This window comes from Canis lupus, chromosome 5 (genome assembly GCF_011100685.1).
Source record: "Canis lupus familiaris isolate Mischka breed German Shepherd chromosome 5, alternate assembly UU_Cfam_GSD_1.0, whole genome shotgun sequence".
NCBI lineage: Eukaryota > Metazoa > Chordata > Mammalia > Carnivora > Canidae > Canis > Canis lupus.
In genome coordinates, this window is record NC_049226.1 from 37,087,409 (window position 1) to 37,106,116 (window position 18,708).

The following is an 18,708-nucleotide window of genomic DNA, read 5'->3' on the forward strand; positions in this document are numbered from 1 at the left end:
TATTCTCTTTTTGAAGGACTTTTTTCCCCTATTTTTTTTCTTTATTTTACAAAAAACTTCACAAAAACAAAAAACCTGGTAGGAATGTTTTGTAAATGTCTCCTGGTACATATGCGGGGGTTTCTCTAGGATAGTGTTTTTTGAATACAGGTTCCAACCCATTAGAGATAATGGAATCAATTTAGTGAGTGTAATAGAAGTGTTAGAGTACATCAGACATAATAAGAGTAAATATTCTGCGTCCGTGCTGTTAAAAGATGTTTTGTTTGGATACTGAGTTTCAGTGTCAGATGTACAAGATAATGACACATTGTTATCCACAGTGCTTTTTAACAATTTATACTTGTGGTAGTGCTTTGTAGAGATTTCCCTTACTCCCTATCTTCATTGTTTGGAATTGTCAGACATACATTTTTGTCAGGTTGGTAGAGAATGGTATCTCTGTGCAGGTTTAATTTGTATATTCCTGGTTACTAATGAGGTTGGCCACTTTTTAATATTTTTGTTAATGATTAGAAGTTTCTCATTTAAGAAATGCTGGTCTTCAGATTATTTTTCTATTGAGTTATTCCTTTTTTTCTTTTTTCATTGACTTTTGGAAGTTTCTGATACAACATGGATGTTAATCCTTTGGCAGTTAAACATTTTTTTTTTTACATATGTCTTCCTCCATTTCCTGATTCTTTATATTTTTTTTCAACTATTGTAACAGAAGTTAATTTTTATGTAAATATATTTATTATTCCTTTCTTTTATAGTTAATCTTTTGTTTCTCCAAAGTCTCATTCCATGGTCAGAAATATAAGACGTTATATATGTATTTTCCCAGTTTAGTGTCTTATGATTTAAATTTAAGTCTTTAATTCATTGGAGATTGGTTTTTATGCATGGTTTTGGGTAAAACTCTCTTTTCCTTTTTCTTTCTTTTCTTTTCTTTTCTTTTCTTTCTTCTTTTCTTTCTTTCTTTCTTTCTTTCTTTCTTTCTTTCTTTCTTTCTTTCTTCTTTCTTCTTTGTCGTGGATGTGTCGGATTATTTCTGAGGTAGGTGGGAGGTATGTTAGCGTGAGTAGTGGTGTGCAGGAAAGGAAATTCCGTTGAAAGGCCGTTGCATGTAAATTCGCCTTGTACCAGCAATGTGCCTCCCACTTTCACCACTGTCCCTCCCCTTCCCTTCCCCTTCCCTCCCCTTCCCCTTCCCTCCCCTTCCCTTCCCTTTTTTTGATATGCAGTTGACCCAGCACTACATATTGAATCACACCCCTTTTCCGCAATCCTTGGATAATATCTCTATCATTTTTTTGTGTGTTTAGGTATATTTCTGGACACTCTCTTCAGTTCTCATGTTCAGTGTGAACACTGATAGAGTACTGTCTTAATTGCTCTGACTTTATTAAATAGTTTCAGTATCTGGTAGTGAAACTCCTCTAGCCTATTCTTTCTAAGGATGATTTTTTTTTCTTATGTCTTTGCAATTTCATATAAGTTTTAGATTCAGCTCATTAAATTAGTTTTTAAAAGTCCTTATTTGGATTTTTTATTGAAGTTGCACTGATATAAAGAGAACTTTTATCTTTATAAAGTTAATTCTTTCTATCCATAACTACAGTATATCTCTCAATTTGTCTTTGTAAATGTCTTTTACTAATTTTTTCCTCTGTAAGATATTGCCCATCTTTTATCAAATTTATTCTACCTTTTTTCTGTGTTAAATGATTTTTAAAATTAGATTTTCTAAGTATTTCCTGGTTATATTGATTTTGTTATATTGCTTTTATATCCAGCTATCATTCTAAGCTTTCATTATTTTTAATAACTTCTATAGATTATGTCAGTTTGTGTTCTTTCTCTTCAGTTTTTAAGTCTTACTGAGCTGACTGGAAAGTGATAGTAGGCATTGTTGTCTTATTCTTGACCTTAAAGGGAATGTTTTTAACATGTTCTCATTAAGAATAATGTTTTATAGATATGTTTAAAAAAACAAAGGTAAGGATTTTTTTATGAATAGGCATTGTGCTTTAGTAAATATTTTGTCTGTGTTGTTTGAGATAGTATGGTTTATCCTTGAAGTCAATGTGATTATACTTGCAGATATATAAAGTTAAACTACTCTTGGGAGCTCAGTTGGTGGAGCATGTGATTCTTGGTCTCAGGGATTTGAGTTCGAGTTCCACTTTGGGTGCAGAGATTAGTTAAAATCTTTTTGGGAAGCCTGGGTGGCTCAGTGGTTGAGCATCTGTCTTCAGCTCACAGCATGATCCTAGAGTCCTGGGACTGAGTTCTGCATCAGGCTCTCTGCCTGGAGCCTGCTTCTCTCTCTGTGTGTCTCTCACGAATAAATAAATAAAGTCTTTAAAAAAACTCTTTAAAAAAACCTACTCTGTGTTCTAGCAATTAATCTAATTTGTTCATAATGTGCTAATTTATTATTTTTTTAAGAATATTTGTTATGATTGCTAATGTAGGACCAATCTGTAATTTTCTTTGTGCATTCTTGTCTAGTTTTGGTCACAAGTTATACTTATCTCTTAGAATGAGCTGTGTGTGTTGCTTTTTTATTCTTTTGAAGAGTTTGTACAAGTTTAGAAAGAAACATTTGTTGAAAATTTTCCTATTAAATATCTTGGTCTTCTTTTTTCCTTGTGGAAAGTTATTTAATTACTGTTTTACTGTGTGTGTATGTATGTGTGTGTGTGTGTGTGTGTGTGTGTGTTTTAAAGGTTTATAGGAGTATTTGGCCTTCCTATTTATTCTTGAGTCAGTTTGGGCTTGCTTTATTTTTCTAGCTATTTGGCCATTTTGTGTGTTTTCAAAATAAAGCTGTTCATAACTTTCACTTATCTTTTTAACCTCTGCAGTATCACTCATTATATTCCACTTTTATTTCCTATTATTGTTCTTCTATTCCTTTTCTCATTTTTTTTTGTCTTTTTCTGGATAAATCCTATAAATATTTACTATTTTGTTAGCCTTTTCAAAGAATTAGCTTTTGACTATTGTGATTCTATTATGTTTTTTTCTATTTTACTAATGTCTTCTCTTTGTTATTTTCTTCCTTTTCATTTCTTTAATTTTATTGTATTTATATTTCTCAATATTTTCAGCCTCTCCTAAAATAAGCATTTGAGTTTTTGTATTTTTTTGAAAGTATCACTTTGCTGGCAAGTTTGAGATTTTGAATGTTTTTCAATTCTAAATATTTTAAATTTCTAAGCATTTCTTTTTAATCTATTTAGAATTGTTTTAAGGTTTCCAAATCTTGTATGTGTGCTGTTTTGAATTTTAACTTTTTAGTTAATTATTTCAACCTAAATAGCATTGGGGTAAGAGAACATTGTATGGTGTTTACCAAGATGTGCTTTTTAGACTAATAAAGTGGTTAAGTTTTGGAAATGAATACTTAATGTGCACTTAATGAGAAGAATTTATATTCTGAAATGATTAGATTCAAGGTTCCATTTATATCTGTCAAATCTGTGAACTTATGTTTCCTCTATATCTTTACTAACTTCTTTTTTGTGTTTACCTCTCATTAATTAAAAGAGGAATGATGACACTTTATTATGATATATTTTTGTAGGGCTTCCTTCAAGTTTTATCTGTTTTGATTTATATATTTTGTGATTCTAATCAGGTACATTCAAGTTCAGATTCTTACAGGCTCTTTATGAGGTAGACTTTTTCATTGTATTGGGATCCCCTCTCCCTTTATAATATCTTCTTTTGGTTTTTGGTTTTGGGTAGTTTTTTGGTTTGTTTTTTGCTTTGAAGTCTATTTGGCCAACAGTAATATTAATTGGAAATAGCCTGGTATGTTTGTTTGTTTGTTTGTTTTTTTAATCTTCCCAATTCTTTGTGTTTCACTTTTTGGAATTAGCATAGAGCTAGAATTTGGAATTAAACAGAATTTGGAATAGAGCTAAAACTTTTTATTATTTTATTATTATTTCTAAACTGAACATCTTTAGCTTTTAACTGACATATTTTATCCATTTTTATTAATAATATATTTGAACTGGTGGCTGCCATTTTACTTCATGCTACTTTTTCTTTTTTTTTTTTTTTTCCTATACTGCTTCATCTGCTACTGTCTATTCCCCTTGTTTTGATTCATCTAGTTTTTACTGTGGATTGCTATGCTGTTTTGGTATTTTCCCCTCTATTAGTGTGGAAGATACATACTTGATTTCTGCTCTTTTAGTGCTGCCCTTCAAATGTTTATCATGTAATTTTTATTTTATTATTATTATTTTTAAAGATTTTATTTATTCATGAGAGACACAGAGAGAGAGGCAGAGACACAGGCAGAGGGAGAAGCAGGCTCCCTGCAGGGAGCCCGATGTAGGACTTGATCCTGGGACTCCAGGATCACGCCCTGGGCGGAAGGCAGTGCTAAGCCGCTGAGCCACCCGGGCTGCCCTATCATGTAATTTTTAGCCTAACAAAATCTAAATGATCACTTTACCACCTCTAACAATCAATACTAGGAGCTTAGAATACTTGACTCCAGTCAGACTTCCTTCTTGACTTGACTAGTGTCTGTTATCTGTTATTTTAGAAATATACTTTAAGGGGTACTTGAGTGGCTCAGGTAGTTGTCTGCCTTCAGCTCAGGTCATGATCTCAGGGTCCTGGGATCCAGCCCTGTGTCCAACTCCCTTTTCAAGGAGGAGTCTGCTTCTCCTTCTCCCTTGCCGCCCCTCACCCCATTCTTGCTGTCTCTATCTCAAATAAGTAAAATCTTTGAAAATTATTTTTTCTTTTTACTTTAAAAACTTACACAAAGTAAGCCTCATGTTTTCAGTACAGTTCTTGGAGTTTTAACACATACAATTTTGTTTAAACCACCACCCACAAACAGGATATGGAGCAGTCCATTACCTTAAATTCCCTTTGGAGGCAAACCCTCCTCCACCCCATTTGGTGTCACTCAGTACTGTTTTCCATCTCTATCATTTCACCTTTCCAGCTAAAGGTGAAATGGAGTCATTCAGTATGGGTATAACCTTCTGAGAGTGCTGTTTTCACTGAGCATGTTTCTGAGATCTGTCCATTTGTGGCATGCATCAGTATTCCCATCCTGTTTATATTGTTGAGTAGTATTCTGTTATTAATCCATTCAGTTGTTGACGGTTTGGGTTGCTTCCAACTTCTTGTTATTGCAAATAAAGCTGCTGTGAACATTCATGAGATGTTGTATTAGTGTGTGTATGAATGTAAATTTTATTTTCTCTGAGGTAGCATTGCTAGGTTGTGTGGCAAGTGCATGTTCAAATTCATAAGAAACTACCAAGCTGTTTTCCATAGGGGTTTTATCATTTTGTGTCGAGAGGTTTTTCTTATGCTTATTTGCCATCCATGTATCTTCCTTGATAAAGTTTCTGTTCCAATTTTTGCCTGTTTTTTAATAGGATTTTTTTTCTTATTGTTGAGTTTGAAAGTTCTTTATATATTCTGGCTGTAATTCTTTTCATGTATCTGGTCTGCAAATATTTTCTCTTTCTGTGGGTTGTCTTTCCATTTTTTAACACTGCCTTTCATAGAACAAAAGCTGTTAGTTTTGATGAAATTTAATGCACCAATTCTTTTTCTTTCATGGATCATGCTTTTGATATCATATCTGAGAACTCATTGCTTAACCCAAGGTCAAACTAATGTCTTTAAACATTTGGTAGAATTCTTTTGTGAAGCCTTTTGGATCTGAAGGTTTTTTTGGGGGAACTTAATAATACAAGTTCAGTTTCCTACTAGCTATAAGGCTATTCAAGTCATCTATTCCTTTTGGGTATATTATGATAGTTTGTGTTTTTTGAAGAATTAGCCCATGTCATATAAGTTGTCAAATTTATGTATGTAAGGTTGTTTGAAGACATTTTGAAATTTATAGGGTTCTGTAGTGATATGTCCTGTTTCACTCCAATTATTGGTAATTTGTCTTCTCTTTCTCTTCAGTCATGCTATAGTGTTTTTCAGTTTTACTTATTTTTTTCAAAGAACCAACTCTATCATTGATTTTTTCTCTTTTAGCATCTTTTGTTTTAAATTAATTCATTTCTGCCCTTATGATATCCTTCTTTCACCTTATTTTGGATATGTTTTGGTTAACTTTTTATAGGTGTTCCAGTAAAAACTGAGATTTTAATTTGAGAATGTTTCTTTTCCTAAATGTATGGATTTGGTGCTGTCAGTTTCCCTCTTAGCACTGCTCTGGCTGTATCCAACATTTTGATACATTGTATTTTCATTTTTATTCAGTCTAGTACTTTTTATTTATTTTTTTTGAGACTTTCTCTTTGACCCATGGATTATTTAGAAGTATTTTTTAAAAGATTTTATTTGTTTATTCATGAGAGACATAGAGAGGCAGAGACATAGGCAATGAGAGAAGCAGGCTCTCTGTAGGGAGCCTGCTGTGGGACTTGATTCCAGGATCCTGAGATTACAATCTGAGCCAAAAGCAGATGCTCAACCGATGAGCCACCCAGGTGCCCTGAAGTGTTTTTATTTTGTGTCCAAGTATTTGGATTTTACAAGTATTTCTGTCTTATCTTTCTGTTACTGATTTCTATTTTGAATCTACTGTGGTCAGAGAGTACATCACATATTATTTCAGTTATTTCAAATGAATCGAGGTTTGTCTTATGGCCCTACATGTTGTCTGTCTTGGTATATGTTCTTTGAGCGCTGGAAAAGAATGTGTATTCTGATGTTAAATGGAGTCTCCTATAAATGTCATTCAATTGTATTGATTAATGGAGTTATTGTGCTCTTATTCTCCCTAATTTTTTTTTATCTAATTGGTCTGTCAATTGTTGAGAAAGGAGATATTGAAGTCTCCAGTTGTAAATGTGAATTTGTCTTTGTCTCCTTTTAATTTTAGAAGTTCTTCACATTTTGCAGTTTTGTTGTTTAGTTTATTTACATTTAGGATTGCTGTGTCTTCATGGTAGATTGACTTTTTATCATCACATTAGGTTACTTTCTGTCTCTGGTCATTTTCTCTATATTGAAATCTACTTCATATGTTAATATAGCCATTCCTGCTTGTTTTTGACTAATGTTCACATAGTATATTTTTCTACAATTTTACTTTCAGTCTACTTATATAATTATATTTGAAGTGAGATTCTTTTAGACAACATATATTTTTCAAAGATTTTATTAATTTACCTGAGAGAAAGAAAGAGAGAAAAAGCATGATTGGGGAAAAGGTCAGAGGGAGAGGGAGAAGCAGACTCCCCACTGAGCAGGGAGCTCGACATGGGGCTCGATCCCAGGACCCCGAGATCATGACGTGAGACCAAGGCAGATGCTTAACTGACTGAGCCACTGAGGTGCTCCTAGACAATGTATTTTTAATCCACTCTGCCAATCTCTGTCTTTTAATTGGTGTATTTAGGCCTTTTATATTTAATATAAGTCCATCTATCTTAAGACTTGTGTACCATTTCATTTTTTGTTTTATTTTGTTTTTCATTGTTTTGTTTTCCTTTTCTTTCTTTCTCCTGAGTTAAATTTTGACTTCTCTAAAGCTTTTTTGAGTGTATCTCCTTGTGTATCTGTTTTAGTGGTGGATCAAGGTGTATTACATATACAAAGTTTATCACAGTCTTCTGGTACCATTATTTTACTAGTTTGAGTGAAATCTAGAAACTTTACTTCCCTTTATGTCCCTTTACCCTCTCCCAATTATAATATAATTGTATTAAATATTTCCTCTGTATACATTTAGAGCCACATACCCAATGTTATGAATTTTGCTTCAACCATCAACTTAGAAGACTCCAGAGGAGAAAAAAAACTATTTACTATTTTTCATGATAGTGTTTTCTTTTCTTCCTGATACTTCAAGGTTATTTCTTTTACCATTTCTTTTTTGATTGTTTTTTGTCTAGAAATTTTAGCTATTCTTTAAGGCAGGCCTGCTTATGGCACATTTTGTTAGTCTTCCTTTATCTGAGAATATCTTGACTTTTTTCATTCCTGAAGGATATTTTCACTGAATGTAGGATTGTAGGTTAGCAGTTCTTTTCCTTCAGTACTTGAGAAATGGTGTGCCACTTCCTGCTGTCCTCTGTAATTTCCCATCAGAAATCTGTAATTCAAATTGTTTCCTCTCTGTTTGTAAGGTATCATTTTTGTCTCTCTGCAGTCAAATCTTTGTCTTTAGTTTCAGAAATTTGACTATGAATCTTGGTGAGGACCTCTTTGTGTTTATCCCGTTTGGGTTTGCCCAGCTTCTTGAGTATTACATCTTTTGCCAAATTTGGTAACTTTTTAGCCATTATTTCTTTGACTATTTTTCAGCCCTACCTTCTTATCCTGTTTCTGGGATTCTGATGCCATAAATACTTAATCCTCTGTTATAATTCCACAGGTCTCTTGTTCTTGTTTGTTTGTTTGGTCTACTTTTGCTCTGTTGTGTAGACTGGGAAATTTTTCTTGTGTTTTCTTCCAGTTCACCAATTTTTCCTCTGCTTCCTCCATTCTAGAGTTGAACCTGTCCACTGGGATTTTTAAATTTATCGTTGCATTTTTCAACTCTAAAATGTTCATTTTGTTCTTTTTAAAATCATCTTCTGTTCTGAGACTGGGTTTTTTTGTTTGTTGTTTCAAGCATGTTCATAAATGCTCATCCAAGCATTTTCACAGCAAATACTTTTAAAGTCTTTGTCAGATAATTCAAACATCTCTGTTATTCTGCTGTTGGCATTTATTGATGATCTTCATTCAACTTGAGATCTTTCTGATTCTTGATATGATAAGCAATTTTTTCCTGAAATTTGAGTATTGTTTTATATTATGAAATTCTAGGGTTTTTTTTTTATAAATTTCATTTATTTATTCATAGAGACAGAGAGGCAGAGACACAGGCAGAGGGAGAAGCAGGCATCATACAGAGAGCCTGACGTGGGACTCGATCCAGGGTCGCCAGGATCACGCCCTAGGCTGCGGGCGGCGCTAAACCGCTGCACCACAGGGGCTGCCCGAAATTCTAGGTTTTATTGAAACTTTCTCTTTTAGCTGATTTTTTTTCCCCTATCATTCCAGCAGGGGAAGGGAGAATTCTACTTTGTTTCTGCCAGCTGGAAATAGAAGTCCAGGTTTTGCCACTTGGCCTTCACTGGCTCCCAGTCCCCCTAGAGGGTGGTGCTGCTCATTACTGCTGGGTGGGAGTGGGAATTTTGGCTCCCTGTTAGGCCTTCATTGATACCTCCCCAGCTGAGAGGGGTGAGAGTGATTCATTATAGGTCCCCACGTGACTTGCATTGATGCCATGGCAGAGAATGGTTTTGTTATTACTGGATGTTGACAAAAGTCCTGACTCTCTCTTCTGCCTCCTGCTACATCACTTCCTGAGGGAGTGTGAGGGATAGATGTGTGGACCATTCATGTGGTTTCCAGTGTTATGGCCCAGCAGTGATAAATGTCCCACCTCCAAATGCCTATGATGCTACACTAGCCAGGCAGATGGGGGTGGGGGGGGGGGAGTGGGATTTGGTGCCTTGTTATACAGCCTGGTAAGTATGGAAGGCTAGGCTCCTTTCCCAGTGTTTGCTCATATGGATGGAGTAGGACAACAGTTGTGTTTTTTGTTTTTTTGTTACTTTCTGTAGCATTTGGCTAGAGTGAGCAATTACTGTCTATGAACATTTTCTATCTTGCCAGGTTGCTTCTTTCCTGATTCTTTGGCTACAGAGATCTGGTTTTTGTTGGGCTTGTTTTGTCTATTCTCACTGCTGTTTTGATTCATAACTTCTAAAGCTCCATGTGTGGAATAACATGAAGCAAAACTCCCCACCACACCATGCCATTCATCGGGCCTGGTGGTAGCTAGCCAGTCTGTCTTCTGTCCACCTTGAAGAGTTTTCTTTTTTGTTTTATATGGAAGGTTCCAGGGTTTTGTTTTCACTTAGTGAGGGAAATAGGTGAAATGTATTCACTCTGTCCTCCCAGAAGCACAGGTCCTCATACTAGTGTTTGAATGTATCATTTGTTCTTCAACATTTTGTACATATGTCAGTCTTTGATGATTCTGGTCATCGAAGTCCTTCAGGCTCTCTATAAGTTGTTTCTTCTTCTCTGTATCTTTATTTTTATATTTTTTACTTATTTATTTTTTAAAGATTTTATTCATGAAAGACAAGAGAAAGAAGCAGAGACACAGGCAGAGGGAGAAGCAGGGTCCCTGTGGGGAACCGGGTGTGGGAGTTGATCCCAGGACCCCAGGATTATGACCTGAGCCAAAGGCAGATGCTCAACCACTGAGCCACCCAGGCACCCCTTCTCTGTATCTTTAGTTTTGATAATTTGTTTTCATGGGAATTTGTAGTTTGTATGTATGAGCATGAGAAGGAGAGAGAGAGAGAGAGACTCTCAGAGACACAGAGAACACAGGTATGCGAGAGAAATCATTAACTGAACCCTATCTCTGAGATTCTCCAGACAATAAATTGAGAATGCTTTGCCCCAAAGAAGATCCTCATTCTCCCCTGATGTGACACAGGGGTTGGGGCAATTTCAGCCAGCGTCCAAGTTCTACCCTTTGAATGTGTTAATCTCAGAATCCAGCCCCCCACTCTCTGGTGGGGACACATCTCAATGGTGACATTTGCGTTGGTCACCAGGACTCAGTGTTTTCCCCCTTGTTTTGCTGTTTATCGATCCCTGCTCAGATTTCTGTTACTTTCACTTGCTTGTTTAGCAGAGGCCATGGGGTTCAGGTTGGGGAACATGCTTCATCCTGTTACTTAAAGAATATCTGGAAAGAAAGAAATATTTGCTGTCCTTCATCTAGGTTCAAGTGTATAGCAGAAGGCTTTTTGGAAGATCTTGTTTGCCAGAGGTTATTAAGGTTCCCAGTAAATCCCAGTATTGTCTGTATTTTCTTTTAATATAAATCTCTGCTACTGATGTCTGTTTTTCTAGTTTTGCCATGGATAGAGAAAGTGGGGAATAAGTATGAAACTGTGTTCCAATTTTTTTTTTTTTTTTTTTTTCTGATACGTTTCTCTCTTTTTCTCTTTAGGGCAGAAAAGACTGAAGTTCTGAGTGAAGACCTGCTTCAGGTAAGGTCTTCACCGGCCACTCGTGTATGGAAACCAAATATGTCTTCCCATTAAAACTGAGCCCAATGCTGTTCCCAATGCTGTTCAGGCTGCTCAAACTGTTCCTTGTGCAGTCTCTGTAGACGTAACTTTTTCTCCTTTATGGTTTTTAAATACTGATTTAGGGAAGAGTATTTGGGAGACATGGCAGTCATTTGACTGCAGGGTTAAAACAGAGAGCCCCTCAGTCAGCGACCGCTCCTCCTCCTATTCTCCAGCATTGCGTGTTGTCTCCCCCAGCAGTGCTTGCCTCTGTAGAGCGTGGGTCAGACAGTTTTCCCACAGTCATCCAGACGATGGCCCCACCTCTGCTGACCTTGCCCTCACCTGCTTATGCCACCCACTGCTCTGTCTGCAGGTGGAGAAGCGCCTGGAGCTGGTGAAGCAAGTTTCCCATAGCACGCACAAGAAGCTCACTGCATGTCTCCAGGGCCAGCAAGGGGCCGAGGCCGACAAGCGTTCTGTAAGTGCCTTCCTACCCAATGCCCGCTGGCAGCTTCAAACTTGCCTACGGAGGACAGGGGACCCACTCCTGGGGCTGTGTTTGGTGTAACTGTGTCTCATAGCCATTTCTGTGTCTGAGAATTTACAAGTGGTGTGTTTCCATGGTGTGGCAGCCCCTTCCTCCCTCGTCCTGCCCTCTAATGCTGCCTGAAACATCCCCCATCCTGAGCAGGCTGGACATGGTCCCTCTCTTTGTTCTCCTTGGACTCCACTGTTAGGGAAGCTTCAACCTTTGTCTTCTCTGCTCCAGCTCATTCATAAATTCCATGTACCTCCATAGTACCTTAAGATCTCATGGAAAAAATGATACTATGGTTTTGGAGGTTACAGGTGACCTGTAAAGACCCTTGGAAAATTATTTTCCCTGTAACAAAACAGTTAAAGGGAGCCTGCTGAAGGAAGGTTATCCTAACGTCTTCTATGTAACCTACATTAGTAATAACAGGTGTTGCTTATTGTGATTCTGTTGAATGGTTCTGGCTGGAAACAATCATTGCTGGCTCACTTCCCTCCTGACCTCCTCCTTTGCCCCCAGCTCCACCAAAGATTAAAATATAGTCTTAGATGTTCCTTTGGCTTTATTACAAGGGATCTGCCATTCAGGATGTTTTAATCCTCCTTGAGTTTACAGTCAACATGTTTGGTGTCTGATTGTCTCTGACCTGGAGTTACTGTTGACTTCTGCTTCCCAGTGGTCTCTCTGAGCCTGACACCCCCAGCTCCTGTGGCCTTATTTCTAGTGACAGGCACGTGATGTGTCCTGACACTTCATCCCCGTCTTACGCTGCACTACAAGAACCCGCTTTGCCTGCCCTGTCAATCATCCTGTCTTCTTCCCAGCCCTGGTCTCTTCTTTATTAATATTCCCAGCAGGAATCTCTTTCGTATGGTAGAAATAAAACATTCACAGGTTTGGAAAATATCTATGGAGGTAATTCTGTGTGTATCAGGAATTTCAGCCAGGGGAGCCTGAATAGTCTAAAGGGAGAGTCATGAAACCCATTAATTAAACAAACACCTAAGGTGGGACTCCAGGAGATAGACATTTGGGTAGGGGCCTGCTGCCAGGCCTGCCTGTGACCCACTTCCTTTCATTTGTTCTAAGAAGTAATGTTTTTAAAATGACTGGTCTACAATACAGAATATTTTAGTATCAGCAGTATCAACTGAGTGTTACCACTAGAGGGTTGAAACTGGCCTTCGGTGTTGGTAGGTTGATTACTACTAGCATCGTTTTTTCTGGGATGAGGTAAAATCACCTAGATTTGTTGGGTTTTAATTGAATTGAGGGTCTTGTAAGCTATATCAGTTAGGAGGCACATGTTCTAAAATATAGTATATTAATAGAAAACTTAAGATATGGTGAGGCCAACAGATAAGATGATCACTGACATAAATTTGATGGAGGGCAGAGCAGACTGTGTGTAGGACCACATGGAGAAGCATCAGGATTACTCAGGATAGAAGGAGGAAAATGTGGGCAAGAGACTCAATTGTGCTTTCGCTTGGGAGGAGTGGGTGAGGTAGTGTAGAGAGGTTTAGGATTGGCTTGCTTTGAGCAACCTCAGTAGGTCCTGGGACACAGGACCATCTCTAGTTGTCTGGTACCTGGCCCTGAAGTGGTTAGGGCAGGTGGACGGTGGCCCAGAGAATGAGAGCTCCCATAAAAGAGGTAGTTGAGGTGTAGGCTGTGGATTGGTTGGTTTGCATTTGAAAGGCACCCACATGGGTGAGTTGTTGACTGTCTCTAAGAATTGGCTAACCCTGGCAGAGGCGATCCCTTCCTGGGTCAGCAAGACACCAGATGTCAAAGCCTCAGAATACCAAGACATCGTGAACGCACGGAGTAATTGTGACTTCAGCAAAAAGGGCACTTAGTATATCACTTGAAATTCTGAAGTAGCGGGTCCCAAGGTGTATTCATCAGCTTTGGGTCGGCAGTTCTGCAGTGTTCTGGCTCCTCCCAGTAGTTGTAATGTGGCTGCTGCAGCTCCGGGCATCACGTCTTCACATAACTGCATCAGAGGCAGAAAGCATGAGTGTGGTAAGAGGATGAACTATCTTTGCCTGCTTTTTTGTTGTTGTTGCTTTTATCAGGGAGAAAAGAAGTCTTTCACAGAAACATTTCTCTTATGTCTCCCTAACTACAAGGAAGGCTGAGGAGGTGAATATGTGTCGAAGAGAAAAGGGTTTGCCATGGTTGGCTGTGGTGCACCTGCTGGGACACATGTGATCAGGCTTCTGTTGACAGGGAGACCACAGGGGCAGTGGTCAGGCCCTGAGGGTTGTAGCCACACTCCTCCATTGATCATAGTGCAAACTGGACACCCATCTGGTTGACCTGCAGGAAGTCTGTGCTGGATGTAGGTGTTCAAGTATGTAAAGGTCAGTGATTTCACTGCACAGACTTCAGTGTTGGGGTCAATGATTTCTCGGGCCAATCAGTCTTTTGGTGTCCTCATAGAACTGAATATATGATCCGGCTAAAAAGAAAGTCAGAGAGCTCTTTTAAATATTTAACAGCCATAGACCGGCAGGAGGAAGTTTCTAAGGCCATAACTCAAATACATTTTTCCATTTTTTCTAAAGTAACACATCAAGGGATTTAATAGGAGACATGACACTTACTAATTGCCTCAATCCTAAAATATGTACTCAGTTCTTAGAGATTATTAGGTATGGAGATGTGTCAAGATCCAAGGAACAGGCGAAAAGAAAAAAAGATTAAAAATGAGAAACTTAAAAAAAAATAGAATGAGAAAAGTGGGAGTGAGATAAGTAAGGAACAAAGACTAAAAGGAGTGGTTGGGTGTTTAGAGAGGATTGAGGGGTGAATATGGAGAGTAAGCTGATGGTGGCCAGAGGGCAGAGCATGTGGGGATGGGTGAAATGCTGGGGAAAGGGAGTAGGGAGGTCCAGGCTTCCAGTTACAGATTGAATAAGTCTCGAGGATGAGAGGCACAGCACAGGGACTATAGTTGGTGTATTGTAATGACATTGTATGGTGACAGATAGGAGCTACCCTCATGGCAAGCCTAGCGTTCATGCACAGGGTTGTCAAACCACTGTGTTGTACACCTGAAACTAATGTGACATCGAGTGTCATCTGTACTTCAGTAAAAAGAGCGAGCAAGAGAGGGTGAAGAGATGGTCATTCTCCAAGGGAGCGAGGTCAACTGAAGTGACCAAGTGGAGTCCTAGGGTCTCAGAATGGGAAGAGACATTTAAGAGCTAGTGTTCGGCATTTTATTGGAGTGCAGGGCAGGTTGTTGCTATTTGTCACTTTTTTAAAAAATTATTTATGTAGTTTTAAAGATTTTATTTATTTGAGAGAGCAAGAGAGCACAAGCAGGGGGAGGGGCAAAGGGCAAGGGAGAAGCAGGCTTCACGCTGAGCAGGGAACCTAGTGTGGGACTTGAGCTCATGACCTGAGCCGAAGGCAGATGCTTAACTTACTGAGCCACCCAGGTGCCCCTTGTCACTTCTTTTTAAACAAGCTCATTAGCAGTTTAGTGCAGTTTCCAACACCAAAGCTTTTATCCTATGCCTCTAAAAGTTTGGCTCTAAAAGCTGGGGCTGACTGTCACATGGGAGCCGACAGAGACTCTAAGTTTTGTTGCCACTACCTGAGTGACCAGAGCAGGATCATTTGGTGAGCACTGAGTTAAACTGGATTCCTTACGTGGGATGGAGAATAGAAAGGATATGAACTAGGTTTCCATTTTGCTTCCTGTAGTCCAGGCTAATCACTGGTTAATTCATCGGTTTTAAGACTGTCCATATAAGGAAAATGTTTGGTGTTTCACCATCCTTGGCGTTTCTTGTTGGGGAGTCACATGCAGCAAATACACTGTTAGCGGGAGTCCTCCTCCACCTCCTTGATAAATGCTTGGAAAGTGCCATATCCGCCATGTGAGCCCATGTACCTGCCAAGTGCTCCACAAACCCAGAAGGATCCCCATCCTCTGGAAGCTCACAGTTGTCCGTACAGGGAAGCAGCCGGTCCATGGAGTCATTAGTTCCTCAGATAAGGTTTCAGGACTCAGAAGAAGCACTCACTGGGAATTAAACAATAGAAGGTTTCTGTGAGGAAGTGGCCTCTAAGGACAGCAGGAAGTAATGGCACCAGAAGGGGTGAACAGGTGTTTCTGGGACATGGGGTGACATGGGCAGAATTTTCAGAGACAGGAGGGAGTCAGGGGCATCTTTGAGAAACCCGAAGGTGGCCAGTGACTGGAGTATGGACAGTGATGAGGAGGGCTGAAGATGGAGATGGACGGCGTGGGGACCTCATCACACCTTAAAGGGCATGGGAAAGATTTGGACTTCATTCCTAAGAGCCATGGGAGCCAGTGTTTTAATCATGAGGGGCATGATCTGATTTATTGGCAATTGTGTGAAAAATGGATAAGTGGGGGCAGAGGCTGTGGTGGAAATTAGAGACAAATATGGAAGCGATCTAGGTGAGAGGCAAGATGTTCTGGGATCAGGGAAGATGGAGAGAAATCGTCAGAAGCGGCAGATACATGATGTAGAGCCTCTTGGACTTGAGTGGATGTGGGGGTTTTAGGAGTGGAGAGGGCTTTCAGGGTCTCTGGGTTGCACGAATCTTGACTCTATAAGATTTGATGAGATCACCTAAGGAGACAAATGGCCCTTGAATCAAGAACCCCAGGACCTACAGCATTTTATTTTATTTTTTATTTATCTATTTTTTTTAAGAATTTCATTTATTTATTCATGAGAGACATACAGAGAGAGGCAGAGGGAGAAGTAGGCTTCATGCAGGGAGCCGAACGTGGAACTCGATCTGGGGACCACTGGATCACACCCTGAGCCAAAGGCAGAGTCAACCACTGAGCCACCCAGGCGTCCCGACCTGCAACATTTAAGCGGGAGGAAGATCTAGCAAAGAAGATGGAACAGTCATGATCGTACCAGAAATCCACTTCCTTCTTACTTCTGACTCCCAGACATCACCCTGTATTTGTTTTATTCCACACCCAGACTTTGAGAATGTCCCAAATGAGAATGTCCTACTCCAATTTCCATTGGCTTCAGTATTTCACCCTAGTCTATACAAGCATCATCTCTGGCCCAAACAGGGCCATTCCTGGCAGGTCTTCTACTCTACCATGACCGTGTCCCTTTCATAATCCATTCTCTACACCAGAGATCAGATGTTGCCACCATCCTGCTTAAATCCCACCAAAGGATTCCCATTGTAGAGTAAAATTTCAGCCCCTTACTCTGACCCTCAGACCCTAACAATGTGCCTTCACCTTCATCTCTGAGCTCAGCTCTTGCTCCCACCCCCTGTCATCACTGTCTCCAAGCACTGACCTCACGGAACATGGACATGCCTGCAACTTTTTCACTTCCAATAACCAGCTTCCTTTTCTCCAGATGGCTTCCTTTTCCATGTAATGTGTCTGTTCCATTCCTCCCCCCAATTACATCACTCCCTTTTATTTTTTCAGAGTGTGTATCATGAACTGAAATCATTGTGACCTTTTCCTCGTCACTGCTGAGTGAGTTCCATGGGAGCAGGGATCTTGTCTCTCCATCAAGGCTGTATTTTTAATGCCTAGAACAGGGCCTGCCACAGGGTAGGCAGTGCTAAAAATACATTTGTGTCATGAATGGATGGCCCATGAGTATTTTAGGCACAGAACCTGCCTAATGTGTCAGCAAGCCACTTTGAATCTTTCCTGTTCTCTACAGAAGCAATTTAGCATGATGATTCCACATTTAAGCTCTGGAAGGCTGACTGCCTAAGATTGAAGCCCAGCTGCCCTGCTTCCTGATAATACCTGACCTTGGGCAAGTCTGCTAGTCCTGTAGGCCCTTGTGTCTTCATTTGGGAAACAGTAATAACAGTAATGAATTCCTACCCAGTGAGGTTGTTTGAGAGTTGGGTGAGGTAGTCCATGTAAACGCCTAGCACATTGCTTAACGTAAGTAAATATTAAAGAAGTAGAACCTGTTATGGCTCCACCATTCAGCTGAGATGACCATTGGGAACTACTGAGCCTTGAGCAGCACGTCTGGGCTGTGTCTTCTGGGGAGTGAATCACAAGAGAGCTACTTGCCTGGGTTCAGAATTAGAAGAGAGTAGATAGCAGTTTTCAGAATGAGAAGGTATGGGAGCTGTGTGCGCCTGTTGGGGAAACAGAGTGGATATTAGGATCAGACTTTTTGTCTCTGAGTCATCCTACAAACTGTGTTACTTGTGCCCGAGATATTTTAGAGAGAACAGTCAATCTCAGAAAAGTCAGATTGACAACTTCCAAACCCTGGAACATTCTGTCTTCCCCAACCTTAATTCAGTACTCTAGAATCAGGGGAAAGATTATTTTTAATACCTTCTCTTTGATCTGAAAAATCGCTGGCCTGATTGAAGCTTGCTAAGTTAGGTCTTTTTACCCAGGCATTACTATCTCCCCAAACATCGGGTGGCTCTCAGCCTAGATCCTTGTTCATGGAGGGAGACCAATTTCAGCTCCTTTTGTAGATCTTTGGGCAGTTTAATCCTTCTTTACATCCTTCACATGAAGAGACTCAATATCTTTTTCCATGAAGGTGGGGAGAAAGCAGATAACACCTCGGGTATAGGCAGTCATGTGCCTGCCATCTACTGAGCCTTCAATTTTTCTTTAGTCTCAGAGAAATCTCTTTAGAAATAGAAGTAATTTGTAGTCTGTTGAGGATTACAGTTCATTAACTTCTATCTTTTTTTTTCCTAACGATTTTATTTATTCATGAGAGGCAGAGGCAGAGACACAGGCAGAGGGAGAAGCAGGCTCCCTGCGGGGAGCCCAATGTGGACTCGATCCCAGGATGCTGGGATCATGACCTGAGTTAAAGGCTCAATCACTGAGCCACCCAGGTGCCCCCTCTTCTGCCATCTTTGATTACAGACTGTCACTATTCCCTTTCTGACATGAAGGTATACTACTTTGGATTCATTTCTTCCTTCCTCTGTTTGCCAACTTCCTTCTCATTCTTTGATTTCAAAAGCATCTATACAAATAAAAACAAATCATTAATTTCCACCAAGGTTTTGTCCAATTAACCCCCTTCACTCCTGTCCTTGGAA

At 39.5% G+C, this 18,708-nt stretch overlaps 1 protein-coding gene across 5 annotated transcripts in view; it reads left to right on the forward strand.

Moving 5' to 3' along the window:
* Window positions 1–18,708, forward strand: part of ARHGAP44 (Rho GTPase activating protein 44) — a 167,648-nt gene that overhangs the window by 78,531 nt on the left and 70,409 nt on the right. For all 5 annotated transcript variants that reach the window (XM_038536921.1, XM_038536924.1, XM_038536925.1 and 2 more), the window contains exons 2-3: window positions 11,027–11,066; window positions 11,464–11,568. In XM_038536921.1, coding sequence (XP_038392849.1) covers window positions 11,027–11,066; window positions 11,464–11,568 — 145 coding nt within the window. The remainder of the gene's footprint in view (window positions 1–11,026; window positions 11,067–11,463; window positions 11,569–18,708) is intronic.